At 35.0% G+C, this 18,150-nt stretch overlaps 2 protein-coding genes across 4 annotated transcripts in view; both read right to left on the bottom strand.

The window, feature by feature from the left end:
• The window catches only part of LOC120515614 (matrilin-2-like), a 53,694-nt gene extending 52,300 nt beyond the window's left edge, over positions 1-1,394 (bottom strand). Inside the window, exon 1 of one of the 3 annotated variants that reach the window (XM_039736735.1) lies at positions 1,339-1,394. The gene's annotated coding sequence lies outside the window, so the exon portion shown is untranslated. Of the gene's footprint in view, positions 1-873; positions 959-1,338 lie in introns of those variants that run through there. The other 2 variants (XM_039736734.1, XM_039736736.1) reach the window with 2 other exon arrangements.
• Positions 1,395-3,118: 1,724 nt separating this feature from the next.
• laptm4b (lysosomal protein transmembrane 4 beta) overlaps positions 3,119-18,150 on the bottom strand; it is a 30,554-nt gene continuing 15,522 nt past the window's right edge. Inside the window, exons 5-7 of the mRNA XM_039737279.1 lie at positions 15,134-15,232; positions 8,376-8,471; positions 3,119-5,926 (exon numbers count right to left, since the gene is read on the bottom strand). Coding sequence (XP_039593213.1) covers positions 5,852-5,926; positions 8,376-8,471; positions 15,134-15,232 — 270 coding nt within the window. The 3' untranslated portion in view covers positions 3,119-5,851. The remainder of the gene's footprint in view (positions 5,927-8,375; positions 8,472-15,133; positions 15,233-18,150) is intronic.

The following is an 18,150-nucleotide window of genomic DNA, read 5'->3' as shown; positions in this document are numbered from 1 at the left end:
AAAACATTCTAAACAATTCATCACATACAAAAAAGGTGAAAGGACAGCAAAGCGAAAAGGCAAAGTGAGGTATATTGTTATTGTACTGGAATAAAAACAATTGTTATTTTGTAATATTATAACTGTCCTATTTATAATTTGATTCATAAACTAGAATGCTTTCAAATTACATAACATTTGGTGAATACCAGATTTCAAAATTTATTCCCCTAAAAATCTAAATGTTCATGGCCATTTAGTGTTTCAATCTCTATGCAATATAACTAATATTGTTGTAACATTTCATGTTTAGCTCCTAACTTCCCTCACAAACATAGAGAATGCATTACTGAATATTATCTCATTGCAAGTGAAGAAGATTAAATTATTAATTCTACATGAGAACCAAAAATATAATCTTGGCAATATAACACAAATATCAATTTCATGTTTCTTTTATCCTCAATAATACACTTTATGCTCTTGCCCTTTTGATTAATGTGTACTCTATAATTTACATAAGCAATAATAGCCTAAATGAATGTTGTATTTTTTTTTTTAAAGTAATATAATGCTGAAGACTATGAAGAGTACCTAAAGGTTATTAATTGTTAATTATGGTATAAAGCCTTAGTTAATAAATAAAGTAGTTAAAGGTTAATATAGCTTGAAAAATAATATTCTTAATAATATGAGATCTTACTTGTTTGGTATCATGCTTGTAGTTTGCATTTAATGTTTAACATCTTTGAATTCTAATTGTTTTTTTTTTTTTAAACTCAAGTCAATTATTGACTCAATAAATAAGCTTTCAACTTATTAAGCTATGCAAATTTGTTGCATTTCATCCTCCTATGATGACAGAATAGAAATAAAAAATTTCAATGTACTTACATAAATGAAAGAAATTCAGTTTTTGTTCTATCCACCAACCTCCTATGCCTTGACGAAGCAGACTCCCAGACAGGAACCAAAAGAGCAGATGTTGCAAAGTTTGTGAAAGCATTACTCAAGCAGAAGTTTCTTGGCATAAATCAGCATACTGAGCACTGTGCAATGGGGACATTGTCAGCCACACAGCTGGGGACAAACCTATATGACCTCACAAACACAGGCGAGCAATTTCTACTACAAGGCGCAAAAAATCAGGACTAAATTAAGTTCTATGTAACTTCACCAAAACACGTACTGCTTAAGATAGTTGAATAGCTCAGATTATACTCTACTGAATGTTTTCATTTTTTAAGCCATGTGCTCTTTGGACCTCTACATACAAAATACATAGATACATACAAAGAAAAATGTAGATTTTAGACACGGTCAACAAGTATACATTTTTCCTTCATTGGTAGTACTTACGGTTTATTAATTATTCTTACAAGTTCCTAATGTTTGTGCAGATTTTTGAAATGGAAACTTTCTAGGTTTGTGAAACAGAGAAATTGACTTTTTTTTCTCTCATAGTAGAAGTTGATAGATTTTGCAGATTCATCTCTGGGGAAACCTGCTGCAAATGAAAATGTCTGCTGCTTCTGTGAAAAACCACATATTTTAGTAAATCTGATGCACAGTTTTACCTTTTTATTACTTTTGTCTGTATTTTCTTGGTTCATTTCCTGAGTGCAAATTTCCCTAAAATCAATTAACTAAAAAGTCATAAATGGGGAAAAAACACAGTTCAAAAAGTTTACGTTTTAAAAAACATTTTTAAATAGGAACTCTGATAGAAATAGGGTATAACTTGAAATTATGTAAATTCATTGACCCATTCTAAAGAACCTGCTTATTTCAATATATGGCATGGTTATGGGTAACTGGAGAACACACTAGAAGCTTCAAGCATGAGGCAGATGTCGCTATATTCACGCATCCATACTCAATCCTACAAGCCAGTTTGTACTCACAACATGCATGTTTATGGCATACGGAAGGTAATCTAAAGTTATCAGAGAAACCCAGTCCAACCTGCAATATTTTATGGAACAATACCCATTTCATAAACACACATTTCTACAGCCTGGGTTATCATTAACAGTGGTTCTTTAATTCCATCTCCATCATAACTTACCTTTTTCCAATAGCAGCATGGTATTTGTTAATAACAAAATGTAACTTTTTTGTCACAAGAATCAACCTAAGTGAAACGCATAGTATTTTTCCTGCAGAATTAATATAGCTAATTGGACTTTATCATAAAAGAACTTTAAGTGAGACAGGATTAAAATTTACAATAAGCTTATATTTGCACTGTATATAAATGCTGGGTGCGTTTCATCTAAAAGGTGTACAATTTCCTCTTGTTCTTGGCCTTAAGAATAACCCCCTTAAGAGTCTAGTAGTACTTAGCAAGCATACGGATACTGGTCGTTGCTGACCAATCCAGGACCTCCAGGAAAAAAGACCAGATGAGCATCAAAGAAATTAAATTTTAAAGATGTAAACATAGAAGTTTACACTTCGGCATCTGATAACCAACCGGCATGGAGCTGTGCCTTAGATGGGGGAGCAGTTGTCTGCCTCAGTATGTCCAAATGTTTTGCAACCTACAAACTATGGCACAACAGACTTATTTTACGCTATTCTGGAATGTTATAACACAAACAACAATAAAAACATTTTAATCCTGAATTTAACTTTCAAAACCCCAAATGTCTGAATAATAGTTTATATACTAAATATAATCCCTAAAAAAGACATAACTTCAAAACTATGGGTGTTAGCAAATTCTTAGTATATTTCTGAAATAAGTATGAAAAAGTATTTTGAAAACACCAAGTTGTTCTGTGACAAAACCTCTCTTTACCAACATCATGTACAAATTCTAAATTCTGGCATTATATTTTGTAAAAAAAAAAAGATGACTTAGAAGGTAGAAACGAACAGGTTACTTTTTAACTCCCCAAATTTAAAGAGAATGAGAAACATTTTAACAATTAAAACACACAAAGTAAATATTTTGGACTGCCTAAGCAGGGTATTCTAGAAGAGAAGTTTGAAACATGGTACTGTAACTTATATAAAGATGTTTAAAAGAAGACAGTTTTTTTTATTTTAATCTAAGCAGTTTTTTACAATGAGGTCAAAGAACAGTAAAAGTTAGATAAACAATGCAAGGAAAAAAACACACAAAAACACAAAATCAATCTGAGTCAATCTTTATTATCCCAAATTAAATAAATACAGGCAGTGCATTTGAAACAACAAGTCAATTCAGCCTATCAAAATTGGAGCCATAATATAAAACAGAGCTAATCTCTGACATGGATCTTACCCTCTAATTTCAAATTTATTGCATGTGTTATCGCAGCAAAAATAGACATTGATTCATTTTTTTCAACATTGTACGCAGAGTTTGAGATTTTCCCAAAAAAGGGAAACACTGGCTGTGATTAAACAGCAAACACAGCCTCTCTTGACAGGCTATCAATTGTCAAAATAAATGCTTAAACAAAGCACTTTATGAAGTATCATGAAAAGACTGTAGTAAGCATGTACCATGCTAAATGTGCAATTAAGTTTCCCAACTAAACATTTTCTTCATAGTGCAGTCCTTTTTATAAAAAAGTAAATATTTTAATGAAATTCAGGACTTCGATATTATTGTGCCCTGTTGTTGTCTCATAATACAGCATATATTCTTATTTCTCTAATTAAACAACATGCAAGATTTTAGTGGCTTTGCAGTTCTATCGTAACAAATTGGTGACTGACATAAGTAACAGTGTTATATTAATGCACAAAGCACACTACAGCTATACACAATACTTTTATATTATTTGTTTAACTGTAAACTGTTTGGTTATAAGGATATTTTAAACCAAGGTAATAAAAATACTGTTTATGCATTTTTGCACCAAACTCATACCAAACTATTCAATTTGTGGTCATGGGGAGTTAGGTCCCACCCTGCCAGCAGCTGACATAAGGCTGGAATCCATTGTGCATGGGTACCACATTACTGCAGATACAGAATACCTAATCTCACAATTACCCCTTAGAGGGCATTTTTGACTCATTGCAAAAATGATACATTAAACAGAGGAAGAAAACTGCTGACACAGCAAGTTAATCCTACGTTACATGGTGCCTGTCATTTGTTTATAGTGACAGGTTTTGCTTTAGCAAGAAAGTGAGTTGAACTTACGTAGTACTTCATTGGCTTAAATTTCACAATACTGGATAGCAGGTGAATCACTGTGTCTGAAGAATGATCCAAACACAACTTTGTACAAAACAACAGGAACAATGCCAACCATTGTGAAAAAACAAACTGTTCTCTGTTCTGTTTGATCTATGTAGTGTTATTAAAATGAATGTATACTTTACTTGCAGAATTATAATGGGGGTGGAAAAGTTGTATCCTATGTGAGGATTTGATGGACTCTAATATCACAAAGAAGAATGTAATATTTACTGTTCAACCGAAAAAGTACTAAAATCGTTCAGCACATGTGTGGGAATACAAAAAAGTTTTCTCCCATTCCCTATGCATTAGGCCATTTTCTGTAGGTCACTGCCAAATGATGAACATGCTGGAAATAGGCAGCTGAAAAGTTAAATTATGAAGTTTAGTGTTCCATTTAGTATAATGAACTTTTTGTAAAATGATGGTGCTATAGCGCATTGGAGAGAACTTCTACCCTAACAACTTCCAGGCTCAGGTTGAATTCCTGGCTCAGTCATTGCACACTGCAGCTTTTCCTTACATATTTAAGACACACAGATTAAGCTAACTGGAGACTTCTGATTTACTCTTTACCAGTATCAATGTGTTTGTGTATTTGTGGATTCACAAATGTGCCTTGCAACAGGTTGATTTCCAATTCAGAGTTGGTCTTTGTCTTCCACCTAACACTAGTGGGACAGGCATTAACTCCATAACCTTCAAAAATGAAAATGAATGCAGCTTTCTTCCAAATACAAAGTAATCTTTTTTGGATATAAATTAAAATTTTACTTTTAAGTCAAAACACTCAGCACATTTTATAAGATCTGCCAGAATAAATAATACAGACCAAACTATGTCAAAAGAAAAATATCTTCTAAATGTATGATTTTCTACATATATGTCCAAGTTACATTTTAAATTTAATACTGATTATTTCTCTTCAAAATCATTGCAAGAAATAAGGTGCATAGTATTAAAAGGGAAATAATTTTGCAAGTTTAAAAAAGTGCAAATAGCAAAAAAAAAAACAAAAAACAATAATAATAATAAAATAGAGTTACAGAATAATTTACATTATCTAACTCATTTTAGGAAACTCTTTACATTTACACAATAGATTAAATGTAGAATATTCTTTATTTAATGGCAATCAGCAAGGTGCACAGAATAAAACAAGTGATAGATGTGTTTTCAGATAACTGCCCTATGTGCCACATTTCAAAAACTCAATATATGCAAGGCTGCAGTACAACCTACTGGCATGGGTCTGAAATCACAACAATGTATGTTCACATTAAATCTCACTGTGCCAACATGACCACAGTACTTTTCCCTTCCTGAGCTTTAACCATAAGAATCTGCATTTCTGGAAAACATTTCAGCAGTAAAGTGCATTGGGACAGTAATCATCTTGAAATGTTTTGCATAAGCCGAAGATTATAAAGTATTTGTATCAGATTTCATAGAAGAGTATGAAAAACAATTTTTAAAAATTCAGAACTTGGGAATCAAAGTATGCCCAGAGCAAAGATTAAACTGCTGTAAATACCCAAGACAACACTGCAAACAAATAACATTATATTTCAAACCTGCATAAACATTAAGAGAGAGAAAATAGTATTCCTTTGCTTCCCCCTAAAAGGATCTGTCAGGCTGCTGGACATGATAAAATATTGAGAAATATAGTGGTTTAAAGAATTTTCTTTAAGCAGACATGTATGGAGGTGGTGGATGTTTGGAAGAGATAGTTACAGCTTCATCATATGGAGGCAACAGGACCTAGGAATTAAAATAAAAAATGTGAAAAGCTTGCAAAGATTCCAGAACAGACACAATTTAAAGAAATTAAGAACTTTACCTCAGATTTCATTATTGTAGTAGAATACAAATATTTAACTTGCAATGCATTTTTAAAGAAATACAGTGGGGAACTAAATAACTGTGGCAAGAATCCACCTTGGAGAGGTGTTGAAGTAATGATGGTAATTATGAGGTTTATCCTAATATGACACACAGTTGAAATCAAAGAGAAACATTTGTTTGATTCCTTTAGATCTTAATACATACTGTAAAACTGTTTACCTAAATTCCACTGAGACTTTAGACAATTTAGAAACAGGAAGTCAAATATTCTACTTAAAAGAGTAGAACGATCTTTGTTATTATTGCTTTTAAGCTGATAGTTACTAAATATATGTAGCACAATTGCTTTGAATACCTATAAAGAGTGCTCTCTGTGATCTGCATGAATTTGTTTTTTAAATTACTATGAAAACATGCCAAAAACCATTACAGTCAGAATGTATGTATGAAATACTATGGACAGCTATGCAGGATACCAACTAAGCTGAAATGTATTATTTAACCTAATTGAATGTAATAAATAAAAACCTTGTCATTTAGCAAAGCATTTCAGTTGTGTAACTAAGTACTTATGACGTATCAATTTCAAAAAACTGAATGCAAAAAATGCAACAAAAATCAAAATCTGTGCCTAGTAGATTATTTTGCATTAAATGTATTGCATCACACCATAAAATTAGACATCTGGTGTGAAAGTGTCATTTCCTTTTCAGGCAATGCGGAGGTGAAGAGTGCAGTGGATAAACGGTAAAACAAATTTGTAATTTTGTCTGTTGTGTTGTATAATGATATCCTTTTCAATAATGTAACAGCTGAAACAGATGTTCATATGATAAATGATAAAGCAGGGCTTTAAAAAGAGAGTGACTACAAACTGGCTATAAAAGCTACTCACCCTCTTAGACTTTTAAACATTTTGTTATGTTGCAATGTAAGATTTTAAAGGTTCTGAATTGGTATTCTGCCATTAATTAACCTCATAACTCTTATCCCAAAGGCAAAATAAATGTGTACAAATCTATGTAAATGAATCACAAAAGAAAAAAAAATTGATTCTCTCAGTATTCATCTTCCATTGAAGTCTCATACTGTTTCAGTTAAAAAGATTGCACCTGCATGCAATGATCTCTGCCAAGTGGAAAGGCTAAATGCACGTAACTCTGGTAAGTCTCACATTTGGCTAAAACAGATTCTAACAAAGAGTTTAATAAGAGAACAAAGGAAAACTAAAGCTAAATCTGTTAAAAAAATACTGATTATTGAAAAATGTGTAAGACAATTTCCATAAGAATAAGAATTATGCCAAAGGTCAGGCAAGTCTGTAAAATACACAAGGAAATGCAGAGCTATTGAGAATCAGTACACAATGGAGTCTTCCAAAATCAAGCAATTACGCTAAAGATCACTGATCAGGTAGCTCACCAAGTTATTAACCTTTACAGTTTTAGCACAGAAGTACCTTTTTAAACAAGTGTAATGTTGCACCTAAAACTGAAAACACCATCCATATAGTGAAGACCGGGGCTGGGGGGCAAAACAAATTTAGCAAACTATAAAAAACCTTGGAGGAAAACATGCCTGTAAGACACCCTGGACCAATTATTTTGCACCACTCTGAACTGGTTGAAAAATGGCAGTGTGTGGGAGTGGACCAGTGAAATCTTGGACTTCAGTTCAATAACATACATTAGAAAATGAAAAAGTTTGTTCACCAATAGTCTCTATTCAGTCAGAGGGGGCTTGAAAAATTCTGCAAATATAGAACAGGTATAAACCTTGTAGTGTACAAATTCATGAAATTGCTAGAAACTCATTGATGAAACTACCAAACTGCAGGATACTGTTGTTACTTTAAAATATTTTTTTTTCTTGATCAATGGGAAGAACTCTGAGTTCGATACATTTGATTTCATATTTAAAACAAAAAATTAGCAAATGTGTAAAGGACTGAATGTCTTTTATAGCTATAGAGCTCTATTGCTTTATTTTCACTCCATTTCTGAGAAAACCTGTTTTAGGGTAAATTAAACTACATTTCTTTAGATCCTGATTGCAACATCTGCCTTTGTAATTTACAGTATTACCGGTAAGTAAAAGTGAATTTTAACATTAGAGAGAAAGAGAGGAAGAACTGCAAAGCTAAGTGCCTGCCAAAAAACAGCTGCAGAGGAGTTAATGATTTTTCCAGAATGAAAATATTTGCCTAAAAGTAACTTTAAAATTCACCACTGAATGTTTACTACTGTTATATTCTAAAGAAATACTCTAGCTTGCTAAAATCTTGCTCAATACACATAAGAAAAATAAACAAAAAAAAATAAAATGTCATGGTATATCTATTAAGACTAAAGGAAGCCATACTTACAGTGGTATCGTTAGTAGTGACATAAACCAGCATATCTGAGGTCACTCTTCCATTAATATATCTGTAGCAGTTCCACACACAGCCGATCAAGTAGGCCTTAGAGGTGAAGCAAGATGAAGAATGATGTCAATGTCAAATAAATGTGTTCACGTTTCTTCCCTTATAACTGCTTAATGTTAGAACATTTTACTGTATGGCATCACTCAGTGTCACATTTTTAAATACTGGTTCCTCCAATATTTTTTGTTAAGTTTATACAGGATAAACCTGATCTTTTTTTTAAAGGGCCAAACTGGGCTGAACCACAACCAGAGATAAGGCTAAAACTAACTTTAGTTGGAATGCTAGTCTATGGCACTGCACACTTATGCATACTTCAATTCATGCTCCCACTGTGCCAACATAGAAATATTCAGGATGAAAAGATAGAACACACAAACATGATGCAAACATTTACCAGCTTGTAAACTAAGATCTCGATGCTATGTGAGACATAGGACTATCCACATTCTGTAAGTAGTAGTAGCCCTAACCACTGTGTCATCCAATATGATTGTTATTTTGCATAGATGACATTTATTTAAGAATAACCCCGAATCTGTTTCAGCATTTTTTTTAATTAAAATCAAGTATTGTAAACAAATCAGATGGACCATGAGTCATGTTTAAGATTTGTTGTTCACTGTAGTGAAGATATACATTAGAATGGGGCAATTCCATTCTACTAGCCTGAAAATGTTTATTTGACCTCTTATATGCAGTTTAACACAGAATGCAGTATTACTATAATATACAAAAAACTATTCTACAAACAAACTACACTGTCCAGAACCCTAACAACCTGCAGTATCTTCCAAGGTCAATGCTGACATTATAATCTTCACTTTATACAGTATTTAATAGTTTTAGCACAGTCCTACCACAGATTTTTACATCTATAAATTAACATTGATAAAATTTAAGCAGCAGACATGTAACCCGGTACTCTTGAAACATCTCAGATAGCATACTCTGAGATACACTGGTTATTTGTCTAGCCCCACCCCTCAGACCAGTTTGTCATCTATAATTCTATCAGAAGCACATATCTCCAGAAAACACAGTTGTAAAATTCACTGAGGCACACAAGCCTCCTGATGCTATGGTCATAATCCTAGGATAGAATGTGTAATATACTGAATTTGAAAAGCACCCTGTAAAAAAGTATATAAATACAATTTTAATCTTATATATAAATGTCTACACATGGAAGTGTATGTGTCTGTCTGTCTGGTCTGGAAGTGAGAGATTGAGTCAGGGTAAGGGCTCCACTTCGAGGAAACAGAAAACTTGCTTAGCCGCTAATAATACAAGCAAGGCCAGCACATCAGCAAAACGAAACCTCAGAAGATAGACAAAGACGCTTAGCTACTAAAATCGACAAAACGGCATCCCTTGTACTTTTCCTCCTGCAGCTAATGCACAAGCAATGTGAGCACATCGGCAAAAGGAATCCTCCTAGGACAGATACTCAAAGTAGTTCCCTTCAATTACCTGACAGCTCTACATTTCAATTTTTTTCTGACTATTTCAATAGTTTCTAGGACCCTGGGCTTTCTACAGCATGGGCTTACACAGCTAGTTGTTATATAAAAATAAAGCACATTTAATTTGATACATTATAGTCTCAGAGATTACTATATTTTACCAAGAGTTTTACTTCTGAAGTAAATTTAGAAATATACTATTGTTGCCAATTAGAAATATGCTTATTTTGAATTCATATCAGTCTAGAGTATCTCTTCCTCCTTCTGTTCTTATCCAAATGGCTATTAAAGTCAGGTATACAGTGCATCCGGAAAGTATTCACAGCGCATCATTTTCTCCACATTTTATGTTACAGCCTTATTCCAAAATGGATTAAATTAATTAATTTTTTCTACACACAACACCCCATAATGACAACATTAAAAAGGTTTACTTGAGGTTTTTGCAAATTTATTAAAAATAAAAAAACTGAGAAATCACATGTACATAAGTATTCACAGCCTTTGCCATGAAGCTCAAACTTGAGCCCAGGTGCATCCTGTTTCCCCTGATCATCCTTGAGATGTTTCTGCAACTTAATTGGAGTCCACCTGTAGTAAATTCAGTTGATTGGACATGATTTGGAAAGGCACACACCTGTCTATAGAAGGTCCCACAGTTGACAGTTCATGTCAGAGCACAAACCAAGCATGAAGTCAAAGGAATTGTCTCGAAGCACAAATTTGGGGAAGGATACAGAAAAATTTCTGCTGCTTTGAAGGTCCCAATGAGCACAGTGGCCTCCATCATCCGTAAGTGGAAGAAGTTCGAAATCATCAGGACTCTTCCTAGAGCTCCAGAGGTCCTCTGTGGAGAGAGGAGAACCTTCCAGAAGGACAACCATCTCTGCAGCAATCCACCAATCAGGCCTGTATGGTAGAGTGGCCAGACGGAAGCCACTCCTTAGTAAAAGGCACATGGCAGCCCGCCTGGAGTTTGCCAAAAGGCACCTGAAGGACTCTCAGACCATGAGAAACAAAATTCTCTGGTCTGATGAGACAAAGATTGAACTCTTTGGTGTGAATGCCAGGCGTCACGTTTGGAGGAAACCAGGCACCACTCGTCACCATGCCAATACCATCCCTACAGTGAAGCATGGTGGTGGCAGCATCATGCTGTGGGGATGTTTTTCAGCGGCAGGAACTGGGAGACTAGTCAGGATAAAGGGAAAGGTGACTGCAGCAATGTACAGAGACATCCTGGATGAAAACCTGCTCCAGAGCGCTCTTGACCTCAGACTGGGGCGACGGTTCATCTTTCAGCAGGACAACGACTCTAAGCACACAGCCAAGGTATCAAAAGAGTGGCTTCAGGACAACTCTGTGAATGTCCTTGAGTGGCCCAGCCAGAGCCCAGACTTGAATCCGATTGAACATCTCTGGAGAGATCTTAAAATGGCTGTGCACCGACACTTCCCATCCAACCTGATGGAGCTTGAGAGGTGCTGCAAAGAGGAATGGGCGAAACTGGCCAAGGATAGGTGTGCCAAGCTTGTGGCATCATATTCAAAAAGACTTGAGGCTGTAATTGCTGCCAAAGGTGCATCGAAAAAGTATTGAGCAAAGGCTGTGAATACTTATGGACATGTGATTTCTCAGTTTTTTTATTTTTAATAAATTCGCAAAAACCTCAGGTAAACTTTTCTGCATGTTGTCATTATGGGGTGTTGTGTGTAGAATTCTGAGGAAAAAAATGAATTTAATCCATTTTGGAATAAGGCTGTAACATAACAAAATGTGGAAAAAGTGATGAGCTGTGAATACTTTCCGGATGCACTGTAGACAGCAAAACAGTCAACATTTGAACATCACTTTACACCTTAATTTATTTTGCTACCATTGTAAAATATTGAAGAAGAACATTGTAAAATATTGGCTTTTCATTGTAAACTGCAATATAATAGCTTTCATTGTCAAATAATAATACACTGTGTGCACAATTATTAGGCAAGTGAATATTTTGACCATATCATCATTTTTAATGCGTATATTCCAACTCCAAGCTGTATTAACTTGAATGTTTATTGGATTTAAGCACGTCAGGTGATGTGTATTTGTGTAATGAGGGAGGGTGTGGCCTAAGGAGATCAACACCCTATATCAAGGTGTGCAGAATTATTAGGCAGCTAGTTTTCCTCAGGCAAAATGGGCCAAAAAAGAGATTTAACTGACTCTGAAAAGTCAAAAATTGTAAAAAGTCTTTCAGAGGGATGCAGCACTTTTGGAATTGCTAAGATATTGGTGTGTGATCACAGAACCATCAAACATTTTGTTGCAAATAGTCAACAGGGTCGCAAGAAACGTGTTGAGAACAAAAGACGCAAATTAGCTGCCAAAGATTTGAGAAGAATCAAACGTGAAGCTACCAGGAACCCATTATCCTCCAGTACTTTCATATTCCAGAGCTGCAACCTACCTGGAGTGCCCAGAAGTACAAGGTGTTCAGTGCTCAAAGACATGGCCAAGGTAAGGAGGGCTGAAACCCAACCACCACTGAACAAGAAACAGAAGTTGAAACGTCAAAACTGGGCCAAGAAATATATGAAGACAGATTTTTTTCAAAGGTTTTATGGACCGATGAGATGAGAGTGACTCTTGATGGACCAGATGGATGGACCTGTGGATCAGTAATGGCACAGAGCTCCACTCCAACGTGGAGGTGGGGTACTGGTATGAGCTGGTATTTTTAAAGATGAGCTAGTTGGACCTTTTGCATTGAAGATGAACTCAAAATCAACTCCCAAACCTACTGCCAGTTTTTCGAAGACACTTTCTTCAAACAGTGATACAGGAAAAAGACCATGATTTTTATGCAGGCCAATGCTCCATCACTTGCATCGAAGTTCTCCACTGCGTGGCCAGCCTGTAAAGGCCTTAAAGATGAAGGAATAATGACATGGCCCCCCTTCCTCATCTGACCTAAACAATATTGAGAACTTGTGGGCACTTCTTAAACGCTAGATTTACGGGGGAGAAAAACAATACACCTCTCTGAAGAGTGTCTGGGAGGTTGTAGTCACTGCTCCACAAAAAGCTGATCGTCAACAGATCAAGAAACTGACAGACTCCATGAATGGAAAGGCTTATGACTGTTATTGGAAAGAAGGGTGGCTATATTGGTCATTGATTGATTGATTTATTTTTTTTGAAATGTCAGAGATGTTTATTTGTAAATTTTGAGGTGTTTGTTTATTATTCTCACTATAACAGATGAAAATAAACAAGTGAGATGGGAAAATTTTCATTTTTCCTTTAGTTGCATAATAAATCTGCACACTAATAGTTGCCTAATAATTGTGCGCACATATGTATTCCCCTGATGATGTTCACACTCACATTTCCGTTGTGAAACATTCAGGTTTCAGGTTTATTAACATTTTGGACTGACTGATAGCACTGTGTTTGTTCCATATTAAAATTAATCCTCAAAAATACAGCTTGCCTAATAATTGTGCACACAGTGTACACCTCAATAGATAAGAATAGATAAGACAGCAAAGTTGAGGGCTGAAGGGATACTAATAGACTCTTATCCACTAAATGTTTTGTTGAGATTTTTCAGAAGAGTAAAACATACTATTAAAAAATTCTGTAAGGGCTCTATGCTGTGCTGAAATTGGTGTGACCACCTGACCATTCTAGAAAATCGATTAGTAGTTCCAGCTTAGTTCCAACCTGTACAGAGTTTTCATACTGTCATAGTGTTTTTATCAGGTGCCTTTTAAGTTTTGAAGTTGACCTTTTCTAAAGGTAAGGTTATTTGTTACCTAAAGTATAAATTGGCTCCTTGATAGTGAATGTCACTATATGAGTCAGAGTGCCATGTAACATATTGGTTTTTGGACAGGCTTGGTTCCTATCTTGCGCTTAATTCTACCAGCATGGTAGGGGTGGGGGGGAGCAATGGTTTAAGGAAGTCCGATTTCACTGTAACCTTTTGGTTAGTGATTGTTTAGTCTTCTTTGTTTCAGTGTTTTTATTTTCTGGAATATTTGTGTTTTGTATTTTGTTTAATAGCTGCAGTACTGCAGGTAGTATAAAGATGGAAAATATTATCCTGGTAATTCTTAGAAGCTGAAGTAGAATAGTTCAGTGAGGAAGTGCTTTCTTTTTATAAAGGTGGTTATTGCTGGAGAAAGAGGATGATTAATTTACAGAGAAGTGCAAGGGTACTTTGTGTGTGCAGAACTAACCAACTGAAGAGCAGTGTGGCAGCTTAGCAAATGACTGCCATATAGGAGGTACAAGTGTACTCCAATGGCAGGAGGCTACAGTAGGGTATGCCTATAGATCACTTCAGTTGTGTGGATTCAGCATAGTGCTTGGCATGTGGTAAATTTAACTTTTGCATTTTTTACCCCCGAATATTTTCAGTCCACAGTTGGTTGAATCCATGGCTGAAGAACTCATGGATATAGAGGGCCTATTGTACTTAGAAACTAAATGACCAACAATAGTAACATAATCAAAGGAATCAAAAATGAACAAAAAAAATATATAAATGACATTTGAATCCCAGTCAGTGGAGGGACCCTGGCTGAAACATGAAATGAATCTGTACATAACAATGGAGCATTTTTATAATATAATGATATATATTGTCAGCTAATGTAACCTTCAAATGAAACACTATGAGAGTTTTTTTTTTTTCCTTAACAATTGGCCAGGTGTTACAGTTGTAGTGACACTCTCATTCAACATGGTTGTTACAGATCTATAATGTCTGACTGGCTTCACAAGGCATCATGGGGCACTGGGAAAAAAAGAGTTTTTTATCCAAGTCGGCTGCAAGGCAAATTTTCAGGGAAAAATTTGTCAAACAAGGTCACCGGCAAACTCAGCAAATTTGCTGTGAAAAATACTGACAAATTTCACAGATCAACACTACACAAGACTCCGCATTTAGATAGTAAACGTAGGCAGAATAAGTAATTTCTTTCTGAATTGTTTCTGGAAAGTTCTAGGTCAGAAAGTTGTCATAAAAGTGAAAGAATGCAAAATTTAATGTTTGCATTACTTACATTTTACTTATTTTTATTACAGTATGCAATGAGATATGCAAATATCTTCCTAATATCAAACATACTATGTGTTTAGAGTAGAGGAAAACTCTTTTTTACTGTGTTTCTCTATACAAAATTATTCTATATCAGCCATGTCCTGTCATGCTGAAAAATAAAAAAGTGGATTTACCTTAAATGCTAGAATTACACCAATGAAGAGCAAAACAATCAGAACTAAGCATGTTGGATTCATAGACATAATCTCCTCTTTATATGGAAAATTGCTAGGCTAAAAAAAAGAAAATAGACAACAATTACATTTTGCAACCAACAGAATTACTGCTAATACATAGTACAGACACACTCAACACTGAAAAATCATTCTCTAGAACATTTTCTTTTAAAATGAATACATATTTCCTACTGCAGCATACTTATTTTGAGTAAACTGAATGCTCAAATTGTTGATAAAAGTAAATTATACACTTATAATTGCTGACAATTTAAATGTGGACACATGCTCCGGAAATTTACTAACCTGCATAATTCTTTTTAGTAGGCTGTATGGAGCGCAAATGTTTTATTAATTTCTTTATCTTTCCTTTTTTAATTATTTCCTTTACTTGCTTTAAATTCAATAAGGTAACAAAGCTGTCATCTTCAAGCTGAACAGTTAATTAAATCCAGTACATGAGGATAAATTATTAATAGTATAGTGGTAGGTATGGTGTTAGGCTTTAAAAAAAAAAGGGGGAGTTAAAGGTTATTTCCACACTGAAAAAGAAAGAAGGTACTTGATATAAAATTTTTGGGGTATAGCCTTCATCACATTGTGGTTTTTACCTTCCTTCCTGTTCAGCAAGGTCACCTTTAACCCAGTTTTCCCTTTGCACATTCACACTGACACAGCCCTTCACTTGCTCCAGTGGTGGGCTATATAAATCTACAGCAGAAGAGGTAACACGATCTAACTTGTCTTGCTTCACCTACGAGGTTGTTTAGTCACTTTTGTTGGACAGGCAACACAAGTTTAAACAGAGAAGACCTGGAGAATATAGTGCTTGACATAGTTCTAACTGTTGCTACTGCATATCTCTACTGCTTGGTTCTTTTCACTCTTGCTATCTAAAAAAATCAAAGGGATTTATTTCGAACATGAAAGTCATACAAGTATCAAGCTAAAGATCATAAAGATTTTTTTTATTTTTTATATATATTCTACATAAAAAAGGGGATGTGTTCTTTATATTTTAACAATGAGCTATTGAGACTGTCACATTATGTTGTGTTATTGTCATCTTTGGATTTTTTTTTTTTCTTAAATTAAATGAACAAGATATTGGAAGACTTTTATATGAAGTAAATATCAAAATATCTTTATTATTCTAATAAGAATGAAAATCTAGCATTCAGTGCCAAAAAAATGCACAGGCGCAGATCAGTGCAAAATACATTTCATGGAACTAATAACTTTACCACTAAGAGCAGTATTTTTGTACAAATGAGTCCTTTAAAACCAATTGCATACAAAAATGCTGATTTCATTCTGAAAATAATCAAACACAGTATTATACCACATTTTGAAAATGGCCTATCTCAAATGGGTAGCAAATTTTACTTTTGTGAAAAGTCAGACAGCTCCCATCTGGTGGCTGGGGATGATTAATACAAGCTCTGTCCACTTCACGTTTTGTAATAGCGCTTAGCAGCTTAAGAGATTTCTAAAGTCTGAGCTTGTATGTTTTGTTTGACAAAAATATCTCTGCAATAACCACTGAAGTACCAAGAAAAAGAATAGAGAGTGCTTTCTCATTTTTTAATTTAATCCCCTTTCATCTTTTGTTTTAGTTCATGTGAGGTCAGACACCATGGCATTATTTCTGGTAATTTCTGTAATCACAGATTTGGTGCAGACATAAAGGTAGCATAAATTCAAAACCTAAAAGTAGGTAAAAATTCAATAACTTAACTGCACAGTACAATGAGAATTTCTTCAAACATACAGTAAATACAGAATGTTTGCCATTTATCCATTATCAAAACCGGCTTTTTTCCCCCATGAGAGGGTCATTGTGAGGTGAAGCCTCAGAAGCACTGAGTGCAAGGAAGAATCCAGTCCAGGTGGGAATGTGAGTCCATCACACTTGTACGTATACTCCCAGACTTCCAAAACAGGCCAAACAGTTACCAGTATTTGGTTGACCCTAGTCCATAGATGTGTTAAATACCATATACAGTGGTGTGAAAAACTATTTGCCCCCTTCCTGATTTCTTATTCTTTTGCATGTTTGTCACACAAAATGTTTCTGATCATCAAACACATTTAACCATTAGTCAAATATAACACAAGTAAACACAAAATGCAGTTTTTAAATGATGGTTTTTATTATTTTAGGGAGAAAAAAAATCCAAACCTACATGGCCCTGTGTGAAAAAGTAATTGCCCCCTGAACCTAATAACTGGTTGGGCCACCCTTAGCAGCAATAACTGCAATCAAGCGTTTGCAATAACTTGCAATGAGTCTTTTACAGAGCTCTGGAGGAATTTTGGCCCACTCATCTTTGCAGAATTGTTGTAATTCAGCTTTATTTGAGGGTTTTCTAGCATGAACCGCCTTTTTAAGGTAATGCCATAGCATCTAATTTGGATTCAGGTCAGGACTTTGACTAGGCCACTCCAAAGTCTTCATTTTGTTTTTCTTCAGCCATTCAGAGGTGGGTTTGGTGGTGTGTTTTGGGTCATTGTCCTGTCGCAGCACCCAAGATCGCTTCAGCTTGAGTTGACGAACAGATGGCCGGACATTCTCCTTCAGGATTTTTTGGTAGACAGTAGAATTCATGGTTCCATCTATCACAGCAAGCCTTCCAGGTCCTGAAGCAGCAAAATAACCCCAGACCATCACACTACCACCACCATATTTTACTGTTGGTATTATGTTCTTTTTCTGAAATGCTGTGTTCCTTTTACACCAGATGTAACGGGACATTTGCCTTCCAAAAAGTTCAACTTTTGTCTCATCAGTCCACAAGGTATTTTCCCAAAAGTCTTGGCAATCATTGAGATGTTTCTTAGCAAAATTGAGATGAGCCCTAATGTTCTTTTGCTTAACAGTGGTTTGCGTCTTGGAAATCTGCCATGCAGGCCGTTTTTGCCCAGTCTCTTTCTTATGGTGGAGTCGTGAATGCTGACCTTAATTGAGGCAAGTG

This window comes from Polypterus senegalus, chromosome 15 (genome assembly GCF_016835505.1).
Source record: "Polypterus senegalus isolate Bchr_013 chromosome 15, ASM1683550v1, whole genome shotgun sequence".
Classification (NCBI taxonomy): Eukaryota; Metazoa; Chordata; class Cladistia; order Polypteriformes; family Polypteridae; genus Polypterus; species Polypterus senegalus.
This window is presented reverse-complemented; position numbering and strand designations above follow the sequence as displayed.